This window comes from Chinchilla lanigera, unplaced genomic scaffold, assembly GCF_000276665.1.
Source record: "Chinchilla lanigera isolate Chin_1 unplaced genomic scaffold, ChiLan1.0 scaffold00002, whole genome shotgun sequence".
NCBI lineage: Eukaryota > Metazoa > Chordata > Mammalia > Rodentia > Chinchillidae > Chinchilla > Chinchilla lanigera.
Genome location: NW_004955403.1, coordinates 8192019 through 8215778, shown reverse-complemented (window position 1 = coordinate 8215778; position 23760 = coordinate 8192019). Strand labels below are relative to the sequence as shown.

General features: G+C 46.3%; 1 protein-coding gene across 2 annotated transcripts in view; it reads left to right on the top strand.

Moving 5' to 3' along the window:
* Positions 1-20538, top strand: part of Gls (glutaminase) — a 66162-nt gene extending 45624 nt beyond the window's left edge. For both annotated transcript variants that reach the window (XM_005373298.1, XM_013512252.1), the window contains 4 exons: positions 14414-14475; positions 15249-15325; positions 15412-15475; positions 17904-20538. In XM_005373298.1, coding sequence (XP_005373355.1) covers positions 14414-14475; positions 15249-15325; positions 15412-15475; positions 17904-18060 — 360 coding nt within the window. In that variant the 3' untranslated portion in view covers positions 18061-20538. The remainder of the gene's footprint in view (positions 1-14413; positions 14476-15248; positions 15326-15411; positions 15476-17903) is intronic.
* Positions 20539-23760: the final 3222 nt, after the last annotated feature.

The window sequence follows — 23760 nt, the reverse complement described above, 5'->3', positions numbered from 1 at the left end:
TCATCCTGCCTCAGCTTCCTGAGTGCTGGAATTAGAGGATGTGCTCCCATGCCTGGCTGCAAAGTCTTATGGGTGCCATGGTGAAGCATGGAATGTTTTTGTTAAAAAATATGCGAAGATAGACTGATGCCTTTAGCTTACCTTGTAGTCTTATGATTTCTGTGGCATAAATGAAAGTTGCGTGGGTATCGTAGGTTCTGAGTGGGTACGATGTATCATAGCCCTGAACTTCCATGTCTGGATTCTACTGAGAAAATGGATGTAAATATTTTTCTATTCATAATGCCTGTTTAGTATTTTTAAGACTTACTTCCTGTGACTGATTTCCCCAGTCTTGATTTAAAGTTGGCTACATGAAGCAGTACTCCCTTTCTCATACTGCTCACCTGTGTATAGTCTTAATCACAAGTTTGGAATGGCCGTGTGTACCTAAAGTACAAAAACAGTCCCTCCATGCCTAGTGGCTGTGGCAGAGCCTGGAAGTCGAGTTCCTTTTGCCTAACACAGGAAACTTAGCCATGTACAGACGAGCTCACGAGACAGTGAGCAGTCCTCAGAAGTGTAGGCCGAAACCAGGGGAACCTGGGTTTCCTTACTCCATGGCCTTCCCTTGGCAAATAAAGTATTTTGTAGATTTTCTTTTTGTTTCTTAGGCCAACAATTTTAGCAAACCAGAGAAACAAGACATGCACTAACAGAATCCTGGTAATATCAAAATTTAAATAGTGTAGCTTTTAGGATTATTGGTAATAACTGACATTTATTGTGATTCACTTTGGGTCAACCACTAGTGTAAAGCATGGTCAGAGAGTTCTTTAATCCTCATGAAAGCTGTGAAGTAGACAAATACTGTGAAGTGGTATTGTAGGCTGTAATAGGTTGTGTACATTCCCTAAGGTCACACAGCTGTTAGGTGTATGGAGTCAGGATCTGTATGCTGATGGTGCTTTTTATGCTGTAAGATCTAATAAGAACGTTGTACGTCACCTTACTGCTGAAATTTGGGCTATATCACGCAAGTGAAAGGACTAACAATTTCAAAATGCCTTCGGGAAAATGTTACCCTTTGAAGTTTATTTTTCGTTATACTTTACACAAAAGGAAGTGGTGTCTACATCCCGTATCACCAGCGTCCTGTGATTTTAATGTGTACATGTGTGCCTCCACTTGCAGAAAGGAAATTCCTACCCCCTAAGTGCCTTTCAATGCAAAGTACTCCCACTGGGGAGTTCTGAGCAGATATGATCAGACATGATCTGATTTATGTTCTAAAGTAGATGGGAAAATTCAATCCAATGGTACTTGATTATAGAAGATAAAAAGTTTTAAATTCTGAACATTAAAATCATTCTTTAGCTTTATTATTGATGTGAATGCTTTTCATGACTTACAGTATGTTCTTTTTATACTACAGCATCAAATACAAATTAATACGTTAGCATTAAAAGTAGATGTAACTTGCAAGCTATTTGAGAAATACATTTACCTTCTCTGAATGCCTGTAAGATTAAAAATCTTTAACTCCTGGAGCCTTTCACAGAACTCCAAGTAGAAGTTGCATTTGTCTTATTTGTATATGGCCATTCTCAATTATAATCTTGAACTTTAGTATCCTAGAATTATTTTATCTTTGTTTAGTATTATGCTTGTTTTTAGGATACAGTTTTAGTTTTTGGAGGCAGGACCAAGATTAATCTGACTCTGACAAAGTTAAATTTCTGTATTACCCGAGGCCATTTATGGTTGACCTTGCATGTAAATTTTAACTGTAATCAAATTTTAAATTCAATATTACAATTTAAATATAAGCACAGTCACAATACAGGGATATGCTTTATTTACTATATGATGAAGAAACAGTTCTGCTTTTGAAGTAGAAACTAGAAGTCCTAGCTGACGCAGCTCCTTTGCTCTGACAAGTTGGCAGTTTTATGGTTCATAACCCACTTTATGTTTAAGCTACCTTTTTTTCATACTGCTTTTGTAATGAGTGGAGTGTGGAGCAGGAGTGGTCAAAGAGCTCACTGCTCTTGTGAAGTTGCTTTCTCCCTCTACTACAGAGTGGCTGGAGAAGGTCAGGGCTCTTCCGTTTCCAGCTCAGTATTCTCAATCCCTCTTTTATCTAGCAAACGTTTTTCATGCAGGAATTTTGTTTTTCTTCTGTGTTCTCTTAATTTATGGTAATAGAGTACATACAGGTCCCTCACCAAGGTCCAAAGTTAGATGCCTCGATATACAATAAAAATACATTGTCTTTAAACTCTTTCACTTGAAGTCTTTCTACGCAGTATGAACCAGAAGAGGATTAGGAGAGGGTTCTTCTCTTCACATTTCACTGGCTTTTGTTTATATAGCGCACAGACATAATTAGTCTGAGAGGCTTGGCTGATGTGATGGAGTAGTTCAGATCTATGTAAACTGATTGGTTTTCATTCATCCAGTGTTTATTACTTGCCTGTTCAGTGCCAGACTCTGCAGGTGCACAGGCTATGCAGAGGTGACTTGACAAGCGCAGTCCTGCTGGTGGTCTGTGATCTAGGAGACAGTTACTGAATAACGACCAAAATAATCAAAATGAGAAGTAATTTAGTCCTGAAGCATGGAGTTGTGCTTCATTTTAATTAGTGAAGGAAGAGAGTTGCAAAGCGGTACACTCCATAGCCGTTCTTGTACAGTACATCTGTAACAGAACTTGATGAGACACAAACACTACAGTTAAAAGTGTAAAATAGGAACGCTGATCCTCAAACTGAGCGATCTTCAGGCAGAGCTTACTTCTTGGAGGAAGAGGAATACATGCAGGGAAAAATAGCTATAATTTTAATGACGTATCTTAAAAATGGTTAAGCAAGTAAGCTAGTAAGTGGTAGGAAAGTAGCGTGAGTAACACGATGTCATTTAGTGTGGGTGCTTCGCTGTGGTCAGTTTTCCCAGAAATGTAATATTGATGTTTGCAACGAGCCAGAGGAAAGGTGGAGTAGGACTGGAGGGCTGGAATGGCTCGGAGGTCCCAGAGTCCCTGTCCCCAGACCCTCACAACTCTCTCAGCAGAGACCTTTCACACTCAGAACAGGGAAGCTGCGGACACGCCCTCAGCCCGAGCGCACCTGCACGCCTGCCTCCCTGCTGCTCTATGCTCTATTCTGTGGAGGAGGCGGGGTTGTGATTTGGGACAGGGTCCCAGAACAGGAAGGCGTCCAGCTCATTTGAGAAGGTAAAGGACAAACACTGAAAGAAGAGTGAGGGAAATAGAAAATCAGCCATACACGAGGCTTGCCACCACATCACGCGGTGTGGGTGGGGTTTCTCGTGTTCTGATGTGCGTCAGGATTGTCAGGGTGTCTGCATTTTGGCATGTGGCTTCCTGGAGCTGGGCTGAAGAATCTGAAGCGTTACTTGGCGCTCCAGGGGTCTGCCAGAGGCGATTCTCTGGGTGTGGTGTGGAAACATCTCTGCAGAGTCTGATGTGCCATGTTGGGCTCTAGACCGCAGTGCCTCATGGAATTTCTAAGTGCATACGAAGCAGCATGGCATGGCATGCATTTTAAACCCTGCTCTCCACAGAGGGCTGGAGGGAGACCAGCTGGAGGTGAGAGGCAGGGGCAGTCGGATGTGTTGGGGAGGCGAGAGGGGTAGTATTTGGTGGGTGTGAGAGACGGGAGAGGGTCTGAGAGATGAGGTGACACAGCCCTTGCCTGCCAGGTTCTTCGTGTGAGCAGCAGGGCTGGATTTACCGAGAAGGAGAGCACTTGAGCCTGGGAGGGGTGTGGTTTTGGCCATTGAAACAAGGGTCAGGTAACCATGGCGTAACAGCCATAGAGGACTTAAACAATGGTTTTTTGTTTTAACAAAATAAGACTAGGACTAGTACCTTCTTAAGGTAAATAGCTGCTCCACCCACCAGCCTGGGGGTGGGGTGTGCTGGCCAGACCTCAAGCCTGTCACCTGATGTGGCAAGCTGGCCGTTTCACTGTTAGCCTCACTGGGCAGCAAAAACAAAGAAAGCAGAGAAAAGACCGGTGCCTAAAGCAGGGCAAAGCTTTTCCAGAGGCCTGTCTTCCACTGGCCTGACCGGCAGCAGGACTCCAGTGCAGTGCTTGAGCGGGGCCCGTTGCTGCCCCAGCAGAGATTGTTAGTGTGCCGTGCGGTGGGGGGTAAGGAAGCAGGTCGTGTGCAGAGGCTGACTGGTGCTGGAGGGGTCCGCTTCGGAGTTGCCCGGATGGGGGCGGGGCGGGGGGCTGGGGTGCAAGCTGGAGACCCAGTCTGCTGCCCGCATGTGGAGAGTGTGAAGCTGCTCCGGAGACAGGAAAGGAGCCAAAGGCAGCACCCGGAGGATGGAGTGGAAGGGCTGCACTGGGGCAGAGCACAGGAGGAAATCCAGGGAGTGCGGCTGTAGCGCTGCCATCGGGAGTCGAGGGGAAGAGTGTTTCAGGAAGTTTGGAATGCTGAACTGTACCAGATACAGAGGAGTCTTTATTTACATGTTGCTCTTCGTGTTTTTATTTAGATATTAAAATGTGTTACTTGAAAATGTTAATGTTAGAATGGTCACTTTTTATGGTTTGGTAACCTACTCCTGATTTGGGACTATTAAAATAAAACACGTCTGACTGTAGAAATGACCCAGGAAAGAATGAGAGCTTGAAGCAGACACGGAAAAGAGGCAAGTGGCCAGTGCAGTGAGGCCCCTAGGCAGAGATGGGGTCCCGAACCTTTAGCTTTGTGGCAGGAAGAGAAGAGCACCTCCTAAGTGTGGTGGCACACACCTATAATCCCAGCGCTTGGAAGGCTGAGGCAGGAAGATCACTGCGAGTTCAAGGCCAGCCTGGCTCCATAGTGAGTTCAAGCCACCTGCACAGTCCCTGCCTCAATAAAAAACAAGAACAAACAACAACACCTGCTCTACACAAATAGGATGTACAGAAAAGCAGAGCAATAGGTTTGCAGGTGTGCTTGGGTTGGGGAGTGCCTGGCAGCTTCCAGGTTCTGAAGAGCGTTGTTCTCTGCTGAGGATGAGGAGTTGGAGGCTGGTGGGGGCTTGGGAGCAGGAGGAGGTGTAAGTGTTGGCTCTGGTAGGACGGGAGACATCTGGAGGGACCTAGCTGTGTCCGCAGTGGCGCACTCTGCCTGTGGTTTCCTTGATGCCGGATCTGTCTCCCGAGTGGGCATTTAGGCGGTGGCACCTGCAGGTCGGGCCGAGAGTTCAGGTGGTGGTTCACCAGGTAGGGGATTTACAGCAGGCTGGGCTTTGGAAGCTACTCTGTACCCTCCCTGCGTAAGATACCTGCTTTTAGAGGGGTGTGTGTGTGTGTGTGTGTGTGTGTGTTTAAATTTGTTTCTACTTAAAAGAACTTTCAACTAATACAGATTACACTACCAGGTGAGATCTACACATAATTGTGCCATGTGTGACCTCCTTACTTCACAGAATAAAATGTCAGTGGTAAGAATTGTAAATGCTGAAATAAATACAGATGCTAAGCAGTTCTACAGTATGGCTCCATTGTGTGTACATATTACATATATGACATTTTACATTGATACAAACATGCATGCCAGACTTCACGATGCTTTCCCTTTGAGGGTAAAAACATCTTTTTCTCCAGAAGCTCTTTGTATAACGTACTGGAGGACCTGGTGCTGTGACCTGATAGTGATCAGGTTAGAATGGCTGTGCAAGTGCCATGAAACGCGCAAAAGGAACGCACTGTTATTACACCTGTGTGTGTGTGTGCACAGGTGTGCGAAGGGTGTGCACAGGTGTGCATAGGGTGCGTACAGCACACATGTTGGACTTCTCACAGTAGAACCGTGAAGTAAACATTAAAGACAGAGTTAAGCCAGGTGCAGTCCAGCTACTCAGGAAGCTGGGGGAGGAGGATCACAAGTTCAGGGCCAGCCTGGGCAACTTAGTGAGACCCTCTCCCAAAATTAAAAAAAAGGGGGCTTGGGTAGAGTGCTTGCCTGCCATGTATGTGCAAGGCCTGAGCTCAATCCCCAGTTCTGCGAAAAGTGTGTGTGTGTACACAAATGCAAATACATACCCATGGATATATACAGATACTATACAGTATATTCAGAGACTACAGTTAGGAATGGTAATTTGGAGACCAGTGAAAGCGTTTGTCCCCTAACAGGCGGCAGTTGGTAAAGATACGTTATTTTTGGAATAGTGATAAAAACGCATGTCCATGGGCCTGCTTGGTTGTAATAGGACGGTGGTGAACCTGTGGTACTTGGGCTGCAGCAGACTGCTCATATCATCGAAAGCTCCAGAAGGTCACCATCACTGGTCTAGGGCATGCTGGGAGAGATGGGTCCTTAAGCTCCAAACTGAGCCTGCAGTCCCTCCTGTGTCACTGCCTTTGTTTTGTTTCTGAGCAGAAAGAGAACTCCATTTCTCTTGAGGGACCCTGAAATTTATTTTTAATTTATACAAGACAGTCTTTATAAGAATCTTTTCATTCTGGTGGCCCTGATTTTTTTTCTCAAAAATATGTGCAATTATTTGGTGACCAATTTGTTTTCTTCCTGTTTTGTCTTTGTTTCTAGGTTCTTTGACTTTTTTGGGGTTTTGTGTAGTTGTTTCTGAATTACGATAATATTATAAGCAAACAACACTTCAGTGTTCCTGAAGGGCTTTGTCCTCTCCTCTGAACCCACTGACATATCGCTCTCTAATCTTCATGATGTTTTACAAATATTTATAAAGAGAAGAAGACCGGGGAGAGGGGAGATGAGGACTTTGATAGTTGTCAGAGCAACGCAGATCCTCTCAGGGCCGGCACACGAGAGAGCGCAGCTCTGTCCTGCAGAACAGCTGCCTTTGCTCTTACTCATTTCAATTTTCTTTTCCTTACTACTTACTAACTAGGAGTGCTGCTTTCACACTGCACAAAGATACATTGTTACATACTTTAATAACAGGCGTAAAAGGGGGAGCTTATGAGTGCATTGGTATCTTTTCAAGCCATTCATTGGCACTACCGGAATAACACGAGCCACTGAGATAAGGTGTTTATCTGCTGCCGATGCTGTAGTAGTCATTTATTTTTATTCCCATTAACCCAAGACTCACATTTCATTTTCAGAGATTCCGATGCAGAGAATGAAGATAATATCTTTAACATTTTTCCTTTGTTTGTAGTACTGATGCATCAGCTTGAATTATTTATCCTGTCCCCATGTTTCCATTAAAAACAAGCATCTTTGGTTAGCACCTCAATATATGTTAGGATTTCTGACTTCCCTGTCAGTTGGTTCATCACTGCTATTTTATGATTTCCTGTCACAAAATACCTTCATCGTGGTGCCGTGTTGAGAAAGTCCCAGTTGCTGAGGGGAAATCTGGTGTGGTACGTAGGCACTGCTGCTGGTCCTGGCACCAGGCAGGCTGGGCCTGGGTCCTCTTCCGCCACTTAGCAGCCCGGAAACAGGGCCCGAGTTACGTAGCCAGTCTGGCCTGTAGTTAGCTGTCTTCCGGATGACTCGGAGAGTGACACGAACAGCACTCAGCTCAGTCAGGGGACAGCAGTTGCTTTCTACTAACTCTTGCTGGAAATACATAGTTTTCCTGTGTTTTTGAGTTGTCAGACTTCTTTGAGATGCTCGGGACTCCTTAGTTTACCAATACATGAAGTTATTCCAGGTTAATGTGCTCCTTGAGAAATGCTGGGAATGGTATGCTGAAATACGTACCAGCTGAGTCAGAGCAGAATGCAGTCTCCTTTAGGTAAAATTACTAGTTGTTTCTCTCTTGAAGTTCCAATATGAGAACCTCCTGTATTTGTATAGAAATCGGGAAATACGGACATGAAATTGCTGCCTTGCTCCTCCCGTAAAAGGTTGTTTCTAATCCTCTGATCTGATCTCGTCAGTTGGGATTAGTTTTGTCTATATATAGCATATTAATTTCTGTGTCTGAATACACCATTGGAAAGCTTGGAACATGTGGCCTCCTACTCATCTTAGATGTATAATGAGAAAAGCAGTACAAAGCCAGCAGGGTGACGCACACCTGTAATCCCCACATTCTGGGAAGCTGAGGCAGGAGGACTGTGAATTTGAACCCAGCCTGGGCAACTTGATGAGAACCTGTCTCAAAATGAAAACAAAAAAAAACCCCAAAAAACCAGGGCTAGGGAATGTAGCTTACTGCAGAAGCCATGGGTTTAAACCCCAGTTCTTGGTGGGCAGGGATGTGGTGGGGAGCAGTATAATTTTCTTTCATACACCCTTTCTAATACTGTGCTCAGTAGTGAAGGAAAAAAGAAATAATATTTGATTACACATACAACGTACAAGTTTATTTTTCTGCCCTTGTCAGCAAGGAATTTAATTTACATAATTGGGAACGACAGTTTTTTCTTCGCTCTACAACGAGGTCTGTGTTTTAACTCGCCTGTGAGAGAAACATTACGAAAGAAGTCTGCAAGCTTGTTTTCACTTCAGAGCCTCAAGTGGCCAAGTCGGACTGAAGCTTCTAAAACAAAATCGGATCTGCAGTCGCGATGGTTTATTTAGCAGATGCAGAGGAGTATCCATTCCACGACACAGATCATAGCGGCCTGGAAACAGGAGACCGGTGTGCAGCAAACGAAAGGGGACAGAGACAGAGGTGGCTCTTCAGGGCCTTGCTCTTATTTACCTTTTCTTCATTAAAGCCGTTACAAAAGAGCTGAATTCGTCTTTGTATGAGGACAGAAACTAAGATGAAAAACAAGGGACAGCTCAGTTTTGCAGTCGGTGGTAGAGTTGGAAATAAAATAGCTGAGTGAAACGTAAAACCAGAGCCTCCTGAGCCTCCGTTTCTCGCCTCTCTTTCTTCCCATTCTCCCTTCCAGTATTTAGCAAAGGACTTTTATGAATTGGAGCCAGGTTGCTGTTTATCTTTTGATTTTCTTCTATCCTTGGATAAGATTATGAGCTCTGTGAAGAGCTCACGTCAGATTCTACAGAAATAAGAATCATGATATTTGAGTTCCATCCCAGGGACATCGCTAATTCGTGTTTGTGACTGGGGCCAACATTTATTAATCTGTGATGGAAACAAGGTATATCCATCAATACATTTTACCTGCAGCCTGTCAAGGATTTAAAAAAAAACAAACATAGCTTTAAAATACTGAATTGTTGAGGGTCATTCACGGTGTAAATACAGTGATATGATGAGATAACTAATAGTAGAAAGTCATGCGGTTAGCTTCTTACACAAGTTCAACGTGGGACTTGTACATTTGATAGAATCTCTTCCTCATTGTAGCGGAAAAAGTGAGGTTCCGATATGGCAGGCATGCCAGTGTTAAATGAACTCCGTGAACTGTAACTTTTTTGTCCTCTGCTGTCATGACTTAGACAAATAAACTAAGATAAGGCTGTCTGGTTCCGGCAGGTTGGACAAACACACTTGATAAGGGAAACGCAGTAGTACTGGAAAATCTGCAAGATGAAGGGAAAACTGTTGATGTTTATTTAATAAATGTGTAATGTCTAGCTACCAAATGGAGTTTCTCGTTCCTGTGAATGGCCATCCACTGAACAGCAGGACCCACCTAGGGACCATGTTACTGCCCTGTGTGCCTCTTGGTTATTTATTTATTTATTTATTTTTTGGTTTTTCTCCGGTACCGGGAACCGAACTCACGACCTTGCGCTTGCCAGGCAGGCGCTTTGCCGCTGAGCTAAATCCCCAGCCCCTGCCTCTTGGTTATTGAGGAATGATTCGTCAGCACACAGGCTTCATGCGTGTACATACCTGGCGGTTACTGTTAGCCATTATTTCCGGACCTTGGCTTTCTTGGTGAGTGTCAGCCAGCAGGGGCTGTGGCTGTGTCAGGTTAGTGCCTTGATTCTCTAGGAGAGTCTTGAAGGCGGAGGAGTGGACTTGGGCAGGGCCTCCACTTCGGGGTGTCTGCCATGGCAGGCGCTGCAGAGGGTGTGTCCTCCCCCTTGGGAATATTTGCAGAACTCCTTAGAGAGCAGCAAGTGAACTGTCCCTAAATGAACTAACACTCCATCTGTTGTCTCACAACTGGGAAAGTAGTTGCATTTTCTTGCTCGGCATTTTACCCATAGCGCATTTCAAGATTTATACACTTCAAAACGTCAGTGGCTGCTTGCTGGCACGAAGGGCGTTTGAGGGTTTGGTGTTAGATGTTGCGCATGCATGTGCTGCGTTCTAGTGCTTTCCTGTCGGGGGTGGGGAGGGGATGCTCATTTTGTGAAAGGTGGGAGGTGGGTCACAGGTGATGTTCCTAGCTCCCAGGTAGGAAAGCGCTGGTGGCAACTTTTTCTTCAGGAGAGGGCGCTAAGACACAGACATACCATGAGGCAGGTGCAGTGGTGCTACAGGGAGGGGAATGTAGCAGGATCTTACTTGGAAAACCGTTCACAGAGGGGGATGCAGAGAACAGCATCTCAAGGAGACAAGGTGCTTTCAGGAAGTGGGATCACTAGTGTGTACGGTGGCTGGGAAGGTACAGAAGCTGTGTCCAGGGTTGGGAGGGGGCATCTCACTGATCCTGTCCCTGGAATGGGCTGTCACGGGGGGGGGGGGGGTGCCGCTGTGTAGGCGACTGGCAGCAACCGGTCGGGATGCGGGATGCGGGATGCTGGATGCTGGATGCTGGAGTGGCTTCCCTGTGACGGAGTTGCAGCAGGGAAGGATTTCAAGCTGGCCTGGGAAGCAGGCAGGGTTGGTCAGGAATCTGGGAGTTCTGAGAGACACCCAGACAAAACAAGAGCAGCAGGAAAGGCCACTTTTGCTTGTCAAGGTTGAGAAAGAAAAATAAGCCAGACCGAAGAGCCACCAAGGAAAGCCAAGGAATTTAAATTTTATCAGTGATGATTTGGGAGTTTCTTGACAGCCTCTTAGAAACTGATCAAAGCAGTGTTTGGGGAATGATCAAGAGGGGGAGGGGCGCCCTAGGGGTGGAGGAGTAGAAGCGGATGTGAGTTTAGGAGTGAGTAAATCCAGTCTTGGGATTTGAAGTGTAGAAGTTAAGGGAAGTGAAGGAGTAAGCAGTGGCTAGAATTTAATTCCCAAATGGTAGTAAAAGATTATCTGATGCTTTGCCAGAGAATAGTCAATAGCTATTTAGTGGCCACCAGTTGTAGGTAGTGAGTTACAGAGAGGAAGAAGGGGCTTGTGGCCTCTGCCTTCATGGAATTCATATTTAGTGGGACAAAGTTTACGCACGCACACATGCACATGTTGGTGGGTGGCGATTATGAACAATTGCCTGGAAAGAAAAGGCAGGGTGTGAGGGGTTAGGAGTGCTGGGAGGGGAGTTCTTCAGTCTGAGTGATGACCTGTGAATGGACCCATGGTGCTGGCTGCCTGCACGGCTGCTGCTGGGTGGAGCTGAGGGCAGAGTGGTGAGCGTGGAACCGTAGAGCATCTAGGCAGGAGAGCACTGGGAGGCCGGGCGTGGTGGCACACGTCTGTAATCCCATTACTCAGGAGGCTGAGGCAGGAGGATGGCCTTGAGTTCAAAGCTCAACCGGGCTAATGAGTTCAAGACCACCCTGAACTACGCAGCAAGACCCTGTCTCAAAAAAACTACAAAACCAAAAAAAGCACTGAGGTGAGAAATGCAGGCGTACTTTGAAAGTAAAGCAGAGTGCTTCTTGAGGCTGAGATGTGATTGTGAGAGCACAGAATCGAGGAACACGATCCTTTGTGATGGATTTCTGTGGATCAGTAATTCTGCTCCGGGAAGATGCAGATCCTGTCCGCACCTTTGAGTGAAGAAGGTGCCTTCCTGCCAGCAGACACACCGGCCCTAGGACACCGGATGATGCCCCAGGTTGTAAGGTGAGCATGAGGAAGCTGTCACCTCATCACCTGGAGAGCCAACTGCAGGCGGGAAGGCTGGCTGTTGCTCTGGCTTGGACCTCCGTGGGAGATGCGCCCCCTAGCGGTGACATTTGGTAGGCAGGTGAACATGGACTTCAGGTGGGCTGGGGGGCCTTGCTGACTTTGAGTTTGAAATGTCAGGGTGAGAGGCAAGTGGAGTTTCGCAGGGCGGGCAGGTGGAGGTCAAGGACAATGACTTGGATGAAAGATTTCGATTGGGAGTCATTCTGCCTCGAAGACAGGAAACTGAGGGACGGCATGTTAAATATCAAGGAGTCTGGAGCTGGCCTTGGGAGCCCACTTGGCAGTTGACAGGGACGCACCCTCCCAGCAGCCAGCAGGAAGGAGATGAGGGCCAGCGGCGTCGAGGAAGACAAGCGCTCGGGGAGGCGTCGGGCGAGGGGGACTGGGCATGGGAAGGCTGCTGGGGCTGCTGAGATCACTTTAGCGGGAGCCGTGGTGCGAAGCTCATTTTCATGGAATCCTTGGGAAAAGGCTCTCGGGAAGGGGAGGACAGTAGGGTCTCATGGTTTCTCAAAGCAGGATGCATTTGTGACCGTGCCAAGGCAGACGCATGGGAGCCTGTGGAGGGGGGAGCAGTTGGTAGGAGCCGGAGAGGTGCTTGGAGGAACAGGTGAGGGGGATGCCTTTTGGTTCCAGGCACGGTGGGAAGGAAGAGTGGGTCTTAGAGGCAAGCATTCACATGTGAACAGCATTTTCTTTCAATAAAATTTTCATGAGTATCATCTGTTTTGAGGGTCCCTGTTGGTATGAAAGGTTGAAAGTATGAACGGAGCAAACAAAAAGAAATCGTGAAGCGGGGAGAAGGGACTGGTGGGAATATGAAGATTTGCCAACAGCCCATCCGTAGCCCCCGGCCTTGGCGTGAAGGGAGTGGGGGTTTGGAAGTGATCCCGCTGAGGAAGTGGAAGGCATCTGAGACAGAGGTCCACAACCAAGGAGCAGATCAGCCACCCGGGGACGGAAACAGAAACATCCCAGATCCTCCTGTGTTTAGCTCCTTTGCCTAAAATGTGTGGGTTGGAGATGTAGGAGTCCAACCCCTGGCAAGAGATGCTGATAAATGCTTTTGAACGTTCTGGGTGAGACTTTCCGTCCTGCTGGACAGTGTTCTGGATTTGTTAGGAGGGCCTGGCTTCGGAGAGGAGGCCGGGCAGGAAGGAAAGCCAGGGGGCCAGAGGAACGAAGGTAGGGTGGTTTTGAAGAGAGACTGACACTTAGAGTAAGGAGCGGCATTTTGGGGTGTGCAGCTCTGCTAGCTAGACGGGCTGCTAAACTCTACACCCTCTCACAGGCTCATGAGCTTCCAAGAAAGGGATTTACTGCATCCAACAGGACAAATCCAAGCATAGAACCCCAACTTTCGCAGAGCGTCTTGTGGACTAGTCATATAAAACACTGAATTACAGAAGGCCAGCAGCCGTCATTTCCAGTTTATACGTTTCCAGGTTGCGTGAGAAGGACACTTGTGCTAAGGGAGGATCCCAATTTTTGGGTTTCTTTTTTCTTCTTGCAACACTGGAGATTGAACCCAGGGCCTTTGTACTCTGCCTCAGCCCTTTTATTTTTGAGACACAGACAAGGTCTCGCTAAGTTGCCTACCTGGGCGTCATTTACAATCCTCCTGCCTCAGCCTTCCTCAGTGCTGGGATTACAGGCATGCACCAGTATACCCCGCTCTGGTTTCACGTGCTGAAGCTGTGCAAGCCAAGCTACTTTCCACCCCTCCAGTTAAAATTGTTTCTGCCATTGAGTCATCGGTGTGAAAGGTGAAGTTGCAAAATGTGAGACAGAATTGGGAACGTATGAAGCTCTTACAAACAGAGGATCAATGTGGAATTTTGCATAAGCAGAGTTGGGTGAAGTCTTTATGAAAGCAAACCCCAAGCGAATGGCCTTCAAAATAGATACTCGCTGTGTGTTGACGCACCCAGTGACGGTGACTGATACTTGGGGAGTTTGCCCTCCTTTTAAGCAGCGTCATGGGTGCTGAGAAGGCCCGTTTGTGCCTCAGGGCACAGAACTGGACTCTTTCCTGGGAAGCACAGAAAAGCCCCAGTTAAGACACTAAACACTGAATTTTGTCTCTTACGATGCAAGGAAGCCCGTGATTGATGAAGCAAATGATGGCTGGCGAGGTTACCCATTTACCTAGCATGACTTTGGTTTTACTAAGGACGTGCTGTGAATTTTATCAGTAGACAAACTTGATCACCATGCTGAGCCATATTAAATGAGTTCTAAAGACTGTTCAGTCACCCCAAGCACACACCTCTCACGGACTGTGAGCACCCATTCTTTTGTCCGGGCTGACGCCATCTTTCCATTCCTTCCTTCGCGTACCATACCTTTATTACTCAGTCTCCTTTCACAGTCCCGCTAAAATACCAGGTGTGTGCTTTTGCTTATGGACGTGTACTTGAGATAACTTCATGAGTGACTGGCTGGAGTGTTCAAGGTGCATGGAAATACTTCCTGGGATAGCTGGACATTGTGTGTTTACCTGTCAAGCTCTGAACTTTTCTTTCTTCACAGGTAAAGTCAGTGATAAACCTTTTGTTTGCTGCATATACTGGAGACGTGTCTGCCCTTCGAAGGTATGTTAACAGGGTGGTCAGGACGTGCTGCGCAGGTACCTACTAAATTCCTTCCTGGAAAGCACACACTAAGGGTTCACTGTTTCCCTCTAGTACAGGTGATCTAAACAGGATTTATATTAAATCCCCAGCTCCAGTGCTGAAGGCCTGCTATGCAGTCTTACCCTTTTCTTTCTCCTATAAGAGCCCAGATCTGTTTCCCCAGTGGGAAGTGGCCAATTCATATTAATGGTTTGCTACTGGACGCATTCAGTGGTCCGGCAGATCACCAGAATTAGAAAGGCCATATTCTACCGTTTCACTAACATAAGGTGCTTGTATAGGGTTGCACCTGACCTTTCAAGTGGACAGTGTCTAGGCTTAGTTTCCATGCTTGTTTCAAGCCTCCTTAGTACACGCAAACTATACACTGTAAAGTGACTGTCCAAACAGTGTGAGTCTTAGTGAAAACATATCACTTACTAGTTTCTTGCCCTTTTGAGTCATAGCACCTACACTTGGACGGAGCTATGCCGTTGTTCTTGAGTTTGAACGGGAGATGGTTAATATCTCATCTTAGCCCAAAGCAGCAAAGCTAGAGAAGACAGGTGAAGTGGCATCCACCCAGGCAGGGCACCTGTGTACTGGGTGGGTGGGGTTCTAGTTCCCATTATCAAATCAGGCGAGGATTGACTCCTCACGGGCCCCTAGCCTGGACTGACAGGAGTAAATGCTACAGGTGTGAGTGACACTTACTTTGTACGTAATGGATGGCTATGCTTCCGAACTTCCAGATTTGCGTTGTCAGCCATGGACATGGAGCAGCGGGACTACGACTCTAGAACAGCACTCCACGTAGCTGCCGCAGAGGGTAATACGTTAGCCACTCCTGTTTCCCCCCAGACTTCATTCTAGTCAAAACTAAAAATCTCTTTTTTCTCTTTTGGGTGGATGTAGGTCACGTTGAAGTTGTTAAATTTTTGCTGGAAGCTTGCAAAGTAAATCCTTTCCCCAAAGACAGGTGAGCATTTGTGTTCCCTTCTAATGTAATTGGCAGGTCAGGGTTTTATGATGCAGGACTGGAGTGTGCACCGCTGTGGCGTTCTCGAATATCTTGGTGTCTTACACGGATTACTCCAGCTCCTGTACCCTGCTTCTTATCCAACGGTATACTGTCCGGAAATTTTCAGTTTTGCCTATCAGCCGATGCCCTGTTTGAAGAAGTCAGTTCTTTGTGGTTGGAAAGGGAATGTAGGATTTCTGTCCTGATAGGTCTTTAAAGTACACACATGGCTGATAAGATGAACATTTGCAGAAACACCTAACAATACATGTGTAAGAAACCTAGTGTTAGAGAACGCGAAAGTAGCTTGGGTTTTGTTGAAATCCCTGGATGTCAGTGGACTCTGTCTCAAGTGGCTTTGTGGAGGCTGAGTTTTAATGAGGGCTTCGGGAAGAATGAGATTGGAAGGCAGGGAAGGAAGAGAAGAGCGTTCTGTCAGCAGCGGGAAGAAGGAAGTCTGCACCTTTCCTCCCCCATCTCGGGGTTCACCTGGCACACTGCAGTACATCCTACAGCAGATGCTGTCCACCCAGCGGCCAGGCAGGGCTGCGGGGCCACTGAGGTCTGCCTGTCAGTGAGTGGCCACTGTCCTCACGTGCTGGACATTATGGAGCGGAGGGACGAACCAGCCAAAAGGAGAATAAAGGCTTCGAAGAATTTATAAGGAAAAGTACTTGGTGGGGAGGTCCGACAGCTACGAGGCGTTCGGGGTTGTATTTGAGAAATGGGAGCTGTGTTCCGTTTGGAGCAGCTTGATTCCTCTCTAGCAATTAGCTCTGTGTATGAAGCTGTAACTATTTTTTTTTTTTTTAATGGAGGCCTGAATCTTAATGGTTCACCTTGCAAGAAATGAGAAAAGTTACGATGCCAGTGCCTGAAAAACTGTTAGCCAGTGTGGTAACTGGATTTTCTTATCCCTGTAATTGCTACAAAGCATCCTGATTAAACCATGTTCCAAAACCCCAGCAGGGTGTCATCCCACCTGAGGTAAGGCGCATCCCAGCTCTTCTGAGAGCAAGAAAGTGTAAAGTGCGTTTCCCTGTGTTTACAGTTCCAACTAAAGCAGTATTTAATACACACTGGAGACACTATACTTACTGTGCTTTGGGTATTTGAAATCCCCGTTCCCAAAAGTGGCCTCCATGATTGTGGAGGTAGAAATACCATTGTACAGGCAATTGCAGAAGGGAGACTGGAAACCCAAGGTAACTCTTTTTCTTATTTCATACAAAATGGTAACTTGCTCTTGGCACAAAAACTCACAAAATCACTTGCTGTTGAAAATGACTGCGAGTCCCTGTGTGAAACCACTGACTCTCTAACTCACGCAGGCCTTGAGAGGAGCAAAGCACCACCAGTTCTGCTTTTTTTTGAGAAGCACAAAGATACACATAAAGGGTTACTCACCTGATTTTAAAAACTACGTTACCACAAATGTTAAGAATTTTAAACACCTCTTGGTTTCACACTGCGACCCCTTTAAAAGGCTAAAAGCTGGAGACTGAAAAGGAAGGCAGAGACAGGAAGGGGCTCTCCGGAAGAGGCGGGAGGGTGACACAGGGCCGGGGATAAGCACCCAGCAGCCGCAGGGAAGCCGGACCTAGCGGTACAAAGGAGGTGGTTGGAGTCGCTGTTTGCGAAGTGTCGGGGGACCCGGGTGCACCCCACTGACTGGAGCCTCGGGTTTGTGGTGCTGTCTTTCTTTGCAAAAGGTTTAGCTGATGAGTCACTGCTGACAACTATTTCTTCTGCAGTCTTCACCTTCCTCACTTTCAGCTGCTCAGCGAGGGGAAGTTAGTTTTCCAGTCAGCAGTGGTCCAGTGAGGGTACTGTTTCCTATCCAGGCTGGAGACGATGAAAACGTCACTTCCTGTGGGCCAGTCTTGCCCCTCCAGTGTGTGCTTAAACTCTTGTGAGTCATGATCATTTTCAGACTCCTGAGATTTAATGTGATCTTTGAACTGATGGGATCACAAACTTTATGTCAAACGCTAGGGTGGTGCATGATATTTACCTGAATTTTTTTTAACTTTTTTTTTTTTTCCAAAAGAGATCCATTGTGCTTTTCATGAAGCTACAATTCAGGATCCCTAGGTGTGTCTGTTACATCTGTCAACAGTAGCACTTCCCTTACAAAGATCCCCGATAAGCAGTGGGGTGTGCAAACAAGATTCTTTTATAGAGATCCTTTTTCTCCTCGCACCCCAACTTGTTGCTGAGACCACTTTTTGAATTATAAGTCCCTTTCTACATTTCCCTGTTCATTTATACTTAAGTGGCTAAGTTTGAATGGCCATTTAGCCTGCCCTGAAAACGTAGGAATTCGGGGTGATCACCTTCATACAGAAATCCACATCCCACCTGTCCATCTGTGTCTTTGTTCTAGGTGGAATAACACTCCCATGGATGAAGCACTGCACTTTGGACACCACGACGTATTTAAAATCCTTCAGGAATACCAAACCCAGTACACACCTCAAGGAGACTCCAACAATGGGAAGGAAAACCAAACCGTCCACAAGAATCTCGATGGATTGTTATAATGGCCTTCAATCCTGAGGTTGAAGTCACTTACCTATTTAATTGTGGAAAATGGTTCTGAAGAACGTGTGTATTTCTATCTGGTAGTGATGTATATTTTACAACATTTGTTCATTTCAGTGTTACTGGAGTTTTCTTCATTGTGCGCACAGGACAAATCTGATCTCTTTGGGGAAAAAATAGAAATAAAACGATCTCCCTCCATAATGTGAGCAATATTTACCTCGTGCACTGTACAATTTGATGTAAAAGAAATAGTTACCACTGCTAGCTTAACTGTGTGGTCTTCATGATTTGTGTGTGTTGTGAACTTTCAGTTTATGGTGATGACCTGCTGATACAAATTTATAAATTAAGCTCTGTGGTACAGTGTCCCAGGCGGTCAAGGCTGTCTGGAGAAGCAAACTGTGTGATTCTGAAGACTTCAAATATAGATTTAGTTTGAGTGTTTGAACAACAACATGCACTTACAGTTGAGTGTTTAAAATGTCTTCTATCACCCCAATTCATGATATGACTCTTTAAAAACTGTCATAGTTACAGCTGTTAGTAGGATAGGTAAATTCAGATTAGACGTATCAGGGAATCTGTTTCAGATATGTTTGGTGACCAAAATATATGTGTGAATATAGTTATACTTTTGAGAAAACCTTCCTTTTTCTATGTCCCCGTAGTCCAGCCTCTGTCCTCAGGCGTTAGCTATCTGCCTCTTCCCTCTGGCCGGGACAGGGAGTGCTGGCCAACTATGCAGTTTTCATGTTTCCACGGTCAGAAAATGCAAACTTCACCCTCTGTCTATAGAAGACGAACCAGAGACAAAATTATTAAGCTAAGTGTAAACTGCTCCACTTGCTGTGTCTAAGACAGTGAAGGCATGTGCTAGTACAGCTCTTAAAGACATCAGAGACCAATTCAGAAGTGCTCTATCTCCCAAAGTCATTCTGATGATACAGGAACTGCAAACGACATTTGTTTTCGAACCTGTCATTAAAAGTCTGCAGCAGGGTATCTGTCCTCTTCAGGGGACCACAGTCACTCCAGTCTTCTGATTCTCTAGTGTATAACTGGGTGGGCTTTGTAGTTCAGTAATGAGGCCATTTCACTTTAAATTGAGGCCCACCGTTTCTCTAAGGGAGGTAATTCATGATTTAGAAAGTGGGCAAAAGGGGCCCTCGGAATGGAAGTAACAATTTTCTAGGAATCGCACGTACATTTTTTCCTCTTATGCCTCAAAGAGAGGGGTATGTTAGTGAGGTATCTGATGCTAAGCACACGTGTCCAGCGTACGCGCGCGCGCGCGCACACACACACACACACAATGGACTTTTCTGAAGCTATGTTTACCAAAAGGAAAAAAATTCTCAACTACTCAAAGCTGGCTGTTACCACGGTAAGAAGGCCCCTTCCTTTGTGTGCCCTATCAGCACACACGGCTGCTTCCAGGCTTCACCCCGCCTGCTGCGCATGCTCACGCAGCAACCTCAGGTGCTTTGACGTCAGCTTTGTTCCCTAGACAGCACCTCCCTTGCTGAGACCGAGGCCAGCCGTTCCCTGGCGCAGCCTCTGTGTCGAGGACCCGAGGACCCGAGGACCCGAGGACCCGAGGACCCGAGGACCCGAGGACCCGAGGACCCGAGGACGGGCTGGCGGCCAGTCTTGTGCTGCTTCCTGCCCTCGGGTCTGATGAGCCCGCAGATGCGCGGCGTCACCACCCCGGCGTGTCAGGTGAGATCAGCTTGCACACGCAGCAGCTTTGCGTGCCTGAAATGGAACATTAAGGTGGTTCCATCACACGGCTCGAAGAGAACCCGTGATTTTGAGGCTTTTCTCGAACAGTAAGAAGTTCAACGATTTGGGAACAAAGAGTTTTCATCTTTTTCAAATCAAAGCTTTTGTAAAACCTTGGTGGTGTAGCTCAATGCGCCCTTATTTATCCATGTTACTTATACTCTGTGCCCTCCGCTTACGTTTCTGCTATTGGCTGGTAGTAATGAGTAATTTGATTTAAATGCTTTTGGAATGTGCTATTAATTGCTGCCATCAGTAAACTCCAAAGAGTTTTGTTTTGGCTCTAAGATTTCCCGGGCTTTTTGTGTACCATGAGAGCTTTAGGTGGTCCTGTTGGTTTAAAGCTTTGTATACACCGCTGTTGCTGCTGGTCTTGGTTCTGACCCGCGCATCTTGTCGATATGCTGTGTCGTCCCGTGCCCCCACCCCACCGCCCTTTAGCTGCAGAGCTGGATTCGCTGTTCATGCCGTTGTCTGTCCGGCAGGGACTGAAGGACCTGATGTTGGATTTAGATTCTTCCTGGGGGTTACACAGCTATGAATGTATTTGCTTCCAACATCGCCCAAAGTGAACCTAATCTTGAAACTATAAATTGTAAGTATTCTGAAATTGGGAAACATTTATTTTAAATGAAATCAGGTAGTGTTGCTTTTTACAGCATAATAAATACATGTATCAAAAAAAAAAAAAACCTGTGTGAAAAATGAATCTTCTTTTTTTTTGGTTGTTTTTTTCCAGTACCGGGAATCGAACTCACGACCTTGCACTTGCCAGGCAGGCCCTGTGCCACTGAGCTAAATCTCAGTCCCGAAAAATGAATCTTCTTAAAGCAAACTTTTCTCTTTTGCTACAGAGTTGGGAATCTGCTAAACATAGATAGTGTGTGCAGCTGGTTTAAATATACTTTTTTCTTTTTTAATGACATTGAGGGTCAAACCCAGGGGCACTCTACCACAAAGCTACACTCCCAGTCCTTTTCACTATTTTGAGACAGGGTGCCACTACGTGGCAAAGGCTGGCTTAAAACTTGCAGTCTTCCTCCTCAGCCTCAGAGTAGCTGGGATTACACACCCCCACCCCTCAGGCCCATTTCTGATGTCTTCTGTGAGCCAGGTGGTATGCAGGGTGCTAGGTGCTAGGTGGGATCCCCAAAACAACCAAGAGAAGACCTACAAGGAGTTTATTCTGAGCAGGAGGAGCTGGGAGATGCATTTCTAGTCCCCCGTCCTATTACAGTTTTGAGGTGCTTACAAAGTAGGTGAATGCTTGTCAGACTGAACCACTGCACATGTTCTTGAAAGACAGCAAAGGTAATTTTCACAAAGCCTTGAAATGTACATGAAGAGCTGAACCAGGTGCATACTAGGTGGTATGTTAGGCCAGCGGGTGAACCTGAGCGCCTGCTTCACTCCCATGTGGGAACTGCAGGTGCCCTCTCAGCGTTGGGGTCGGTGTGGTTCTCCAACCAGAGAGGCGGAGGTGGGCCCCAAGAGTACCATGCCTTCATTTATCACGGTTCCTTCTCACAGACTAAGCTGTTCAGCCACAGGAGTCACCGTGTCCTGCCGTCCTCATTGCTGACGTTTTAGGAATGCAAGAGATACCAGAATTCCCTTAAGTTCCCTTACCTGACCCACTCTTCTGTGAAGCTGGGGCCCAAGGGCAGGCCGTGCTACAGAACTCTCAGTCCAGGCTTCCCGTGCACCCTACGATGCAGGTCACGTGCAGTGCGGGCAGCATGCGCATTGAATGCACATTAACTTGGGCCTCCCCTCCGTGTGGTGGTTTCTGTCTTTGCTTATGTTTTTTCTGTGATACTGAGGATTGAACCTACCATCTTCATACTGACCTAGTTCCTCAGCCCTTTTCAAAAATTTTAAAATTTTGTCCCAAGTCTTGCTGACTTGCGAAGTTGCTCAGGCTGGGCTCGTACTGGCATGCTCCTGCCTCGGTCTCCCACGTGCTGGGATTACAGGTGTGTGCCACCGAGGCAGGCTCTGCTGAGCCACAAGGACAGGCGTAAGTGCTACACTGCTCTGTCCTGACGCATGGCCAACTCCAGCCGAGTACGCAGGTGCCCACTGCGGGACAGCACAGCAGCACCGAGAACACCAGGGTGATCCCAGCCGTGAAAGGTTGTATTCACTGCTATATACCAAGATCATCCCGTATTATTTTTTCGGGACTTTTTTGAGGGTGGGGGTAATCTTCCTAATTTCACTTGCTAATCCTCACAATAAAATTCCTAAGTCAGAGTAGATTCATAAATTATAGACTGGCTAGTTCAGGGAAGCAGCCTATTCATGTATTAGGTAACAGTTAAAACACGGCTTTCGGGGAAAGGTGATTTTACAGTTACGTCTGGAAAGGATGTGATTTACCCAGTTAGCTAAGGTATATGTGTGTTTGGGATGAGACGGCTTAGAAAGTTAAGGAAGTTATTTAAAACAGGGAATGAGGCCACTGGATGGAGAGCATTAAAGGGAGAAGTTGGGGATTTTACCTCTATTCCTAGGCCTGAGCCCACCTCCAAGCCTATGCATGGCCAGCTGCGCCCCTTGCTGCCTCTCCCAATGGTCAATAAAAAGCCTGCTCTGAGGTGAGCCGGGCAAGCAGCCAGGACAGCTGACACATCAGGGAATGGGGGAGGCTGCAGAGACGCCGCAGTAAGGTACCAACGTGTCACAGCAGAACCCACGAGTTTGATCAGAGGCTATCTGACAGCTCTGTACATCTCAGGCAGCTTTGAGTTCTTCTATACTCACGTAACTATGGTTCCGTTTTGGACAGTAAATCAGAAAAGTTTAACCTCACAGTGAGTATAACAAACACATAACCTGAAGTCAGTTCACCAGAACTTGGAAGCAAGGATCATGGGATCAGTATCACGAGCTCAGTTAACGTAACTTAGAAGGCTCTGAAAACAATACCGATGATCTTTAGCCTTCCTAAAATGGATTTAAATGCCATTTCTTTGAAACAGTCATTTTTATATATTACATTTACCTTATGTGTAGTTTTTGGCTATGTTTGCTTCACAAAAATCTTTAAGCTTTAATAAACAAGGTGACTGCACTAGAAAATCTGACCTGGTATCTTACGACATTTCAGGATCGCAGGAGGAGGGTCCCTGCATTTCCCAAACACGTCACCAGTGCCTGGCTCATGGCAGTTCCAAGTACATATACTTGATGGCCTAATAAAGGAGTGAATCTTAACCAAAGGACACCACCACTCCGGTAAATATGCTTTACTGTGGGAACAGCACCCCAGTGTCAATGGTGGCTATGAGAGTGCTCAAAACACTCTCTAGCTTCTTCCTGTCCTTCCCCTGGGACAATCAGATGTGACAGAGAACAGCTTTGCTCATTAAGACTTACCTTCATGTTACACTTTAGTTTGTAGGCAATTCGTATTTTGCTACTTTCTGCCGTCTCAGGAAATTCTTTGCTTAAAAATGGTAGGCTTATCCCAAGTGATACATACGCACTTTACGCATCTAAACCCCCCTCCCTCACTTTTCTTTTAAAGGAAAAAGCAGCAAGGTTTTAATCAGATGACAGAATACTCAGTGAGTGGGCTTTTACCACCAGAAAGAAAAATGACCTAGAACATCTTTCAAACCCATCAGTGCAACATAAGCACCATGCCAGGCGTTGTCAAAATGCCAACTTCCCTTCAGCCAGGATCGGGTCAGCGATTCATACAATGGTCAGTTATACAAGAATACAAGCTCATCCCCCATTGGCCTCTCAACCTGCCACAATTCTGATTAGAAGCAAGGTAAATAAGAGCGACAAGGAGGAAGACACTAGTATTAACCTTATTTTAAAATAAGGACTGATATGTAAGAAAAGTAAATATTAAACCAACTCATAAGGCCAGCAACTTTAAAAATCTTTACACTAAATGC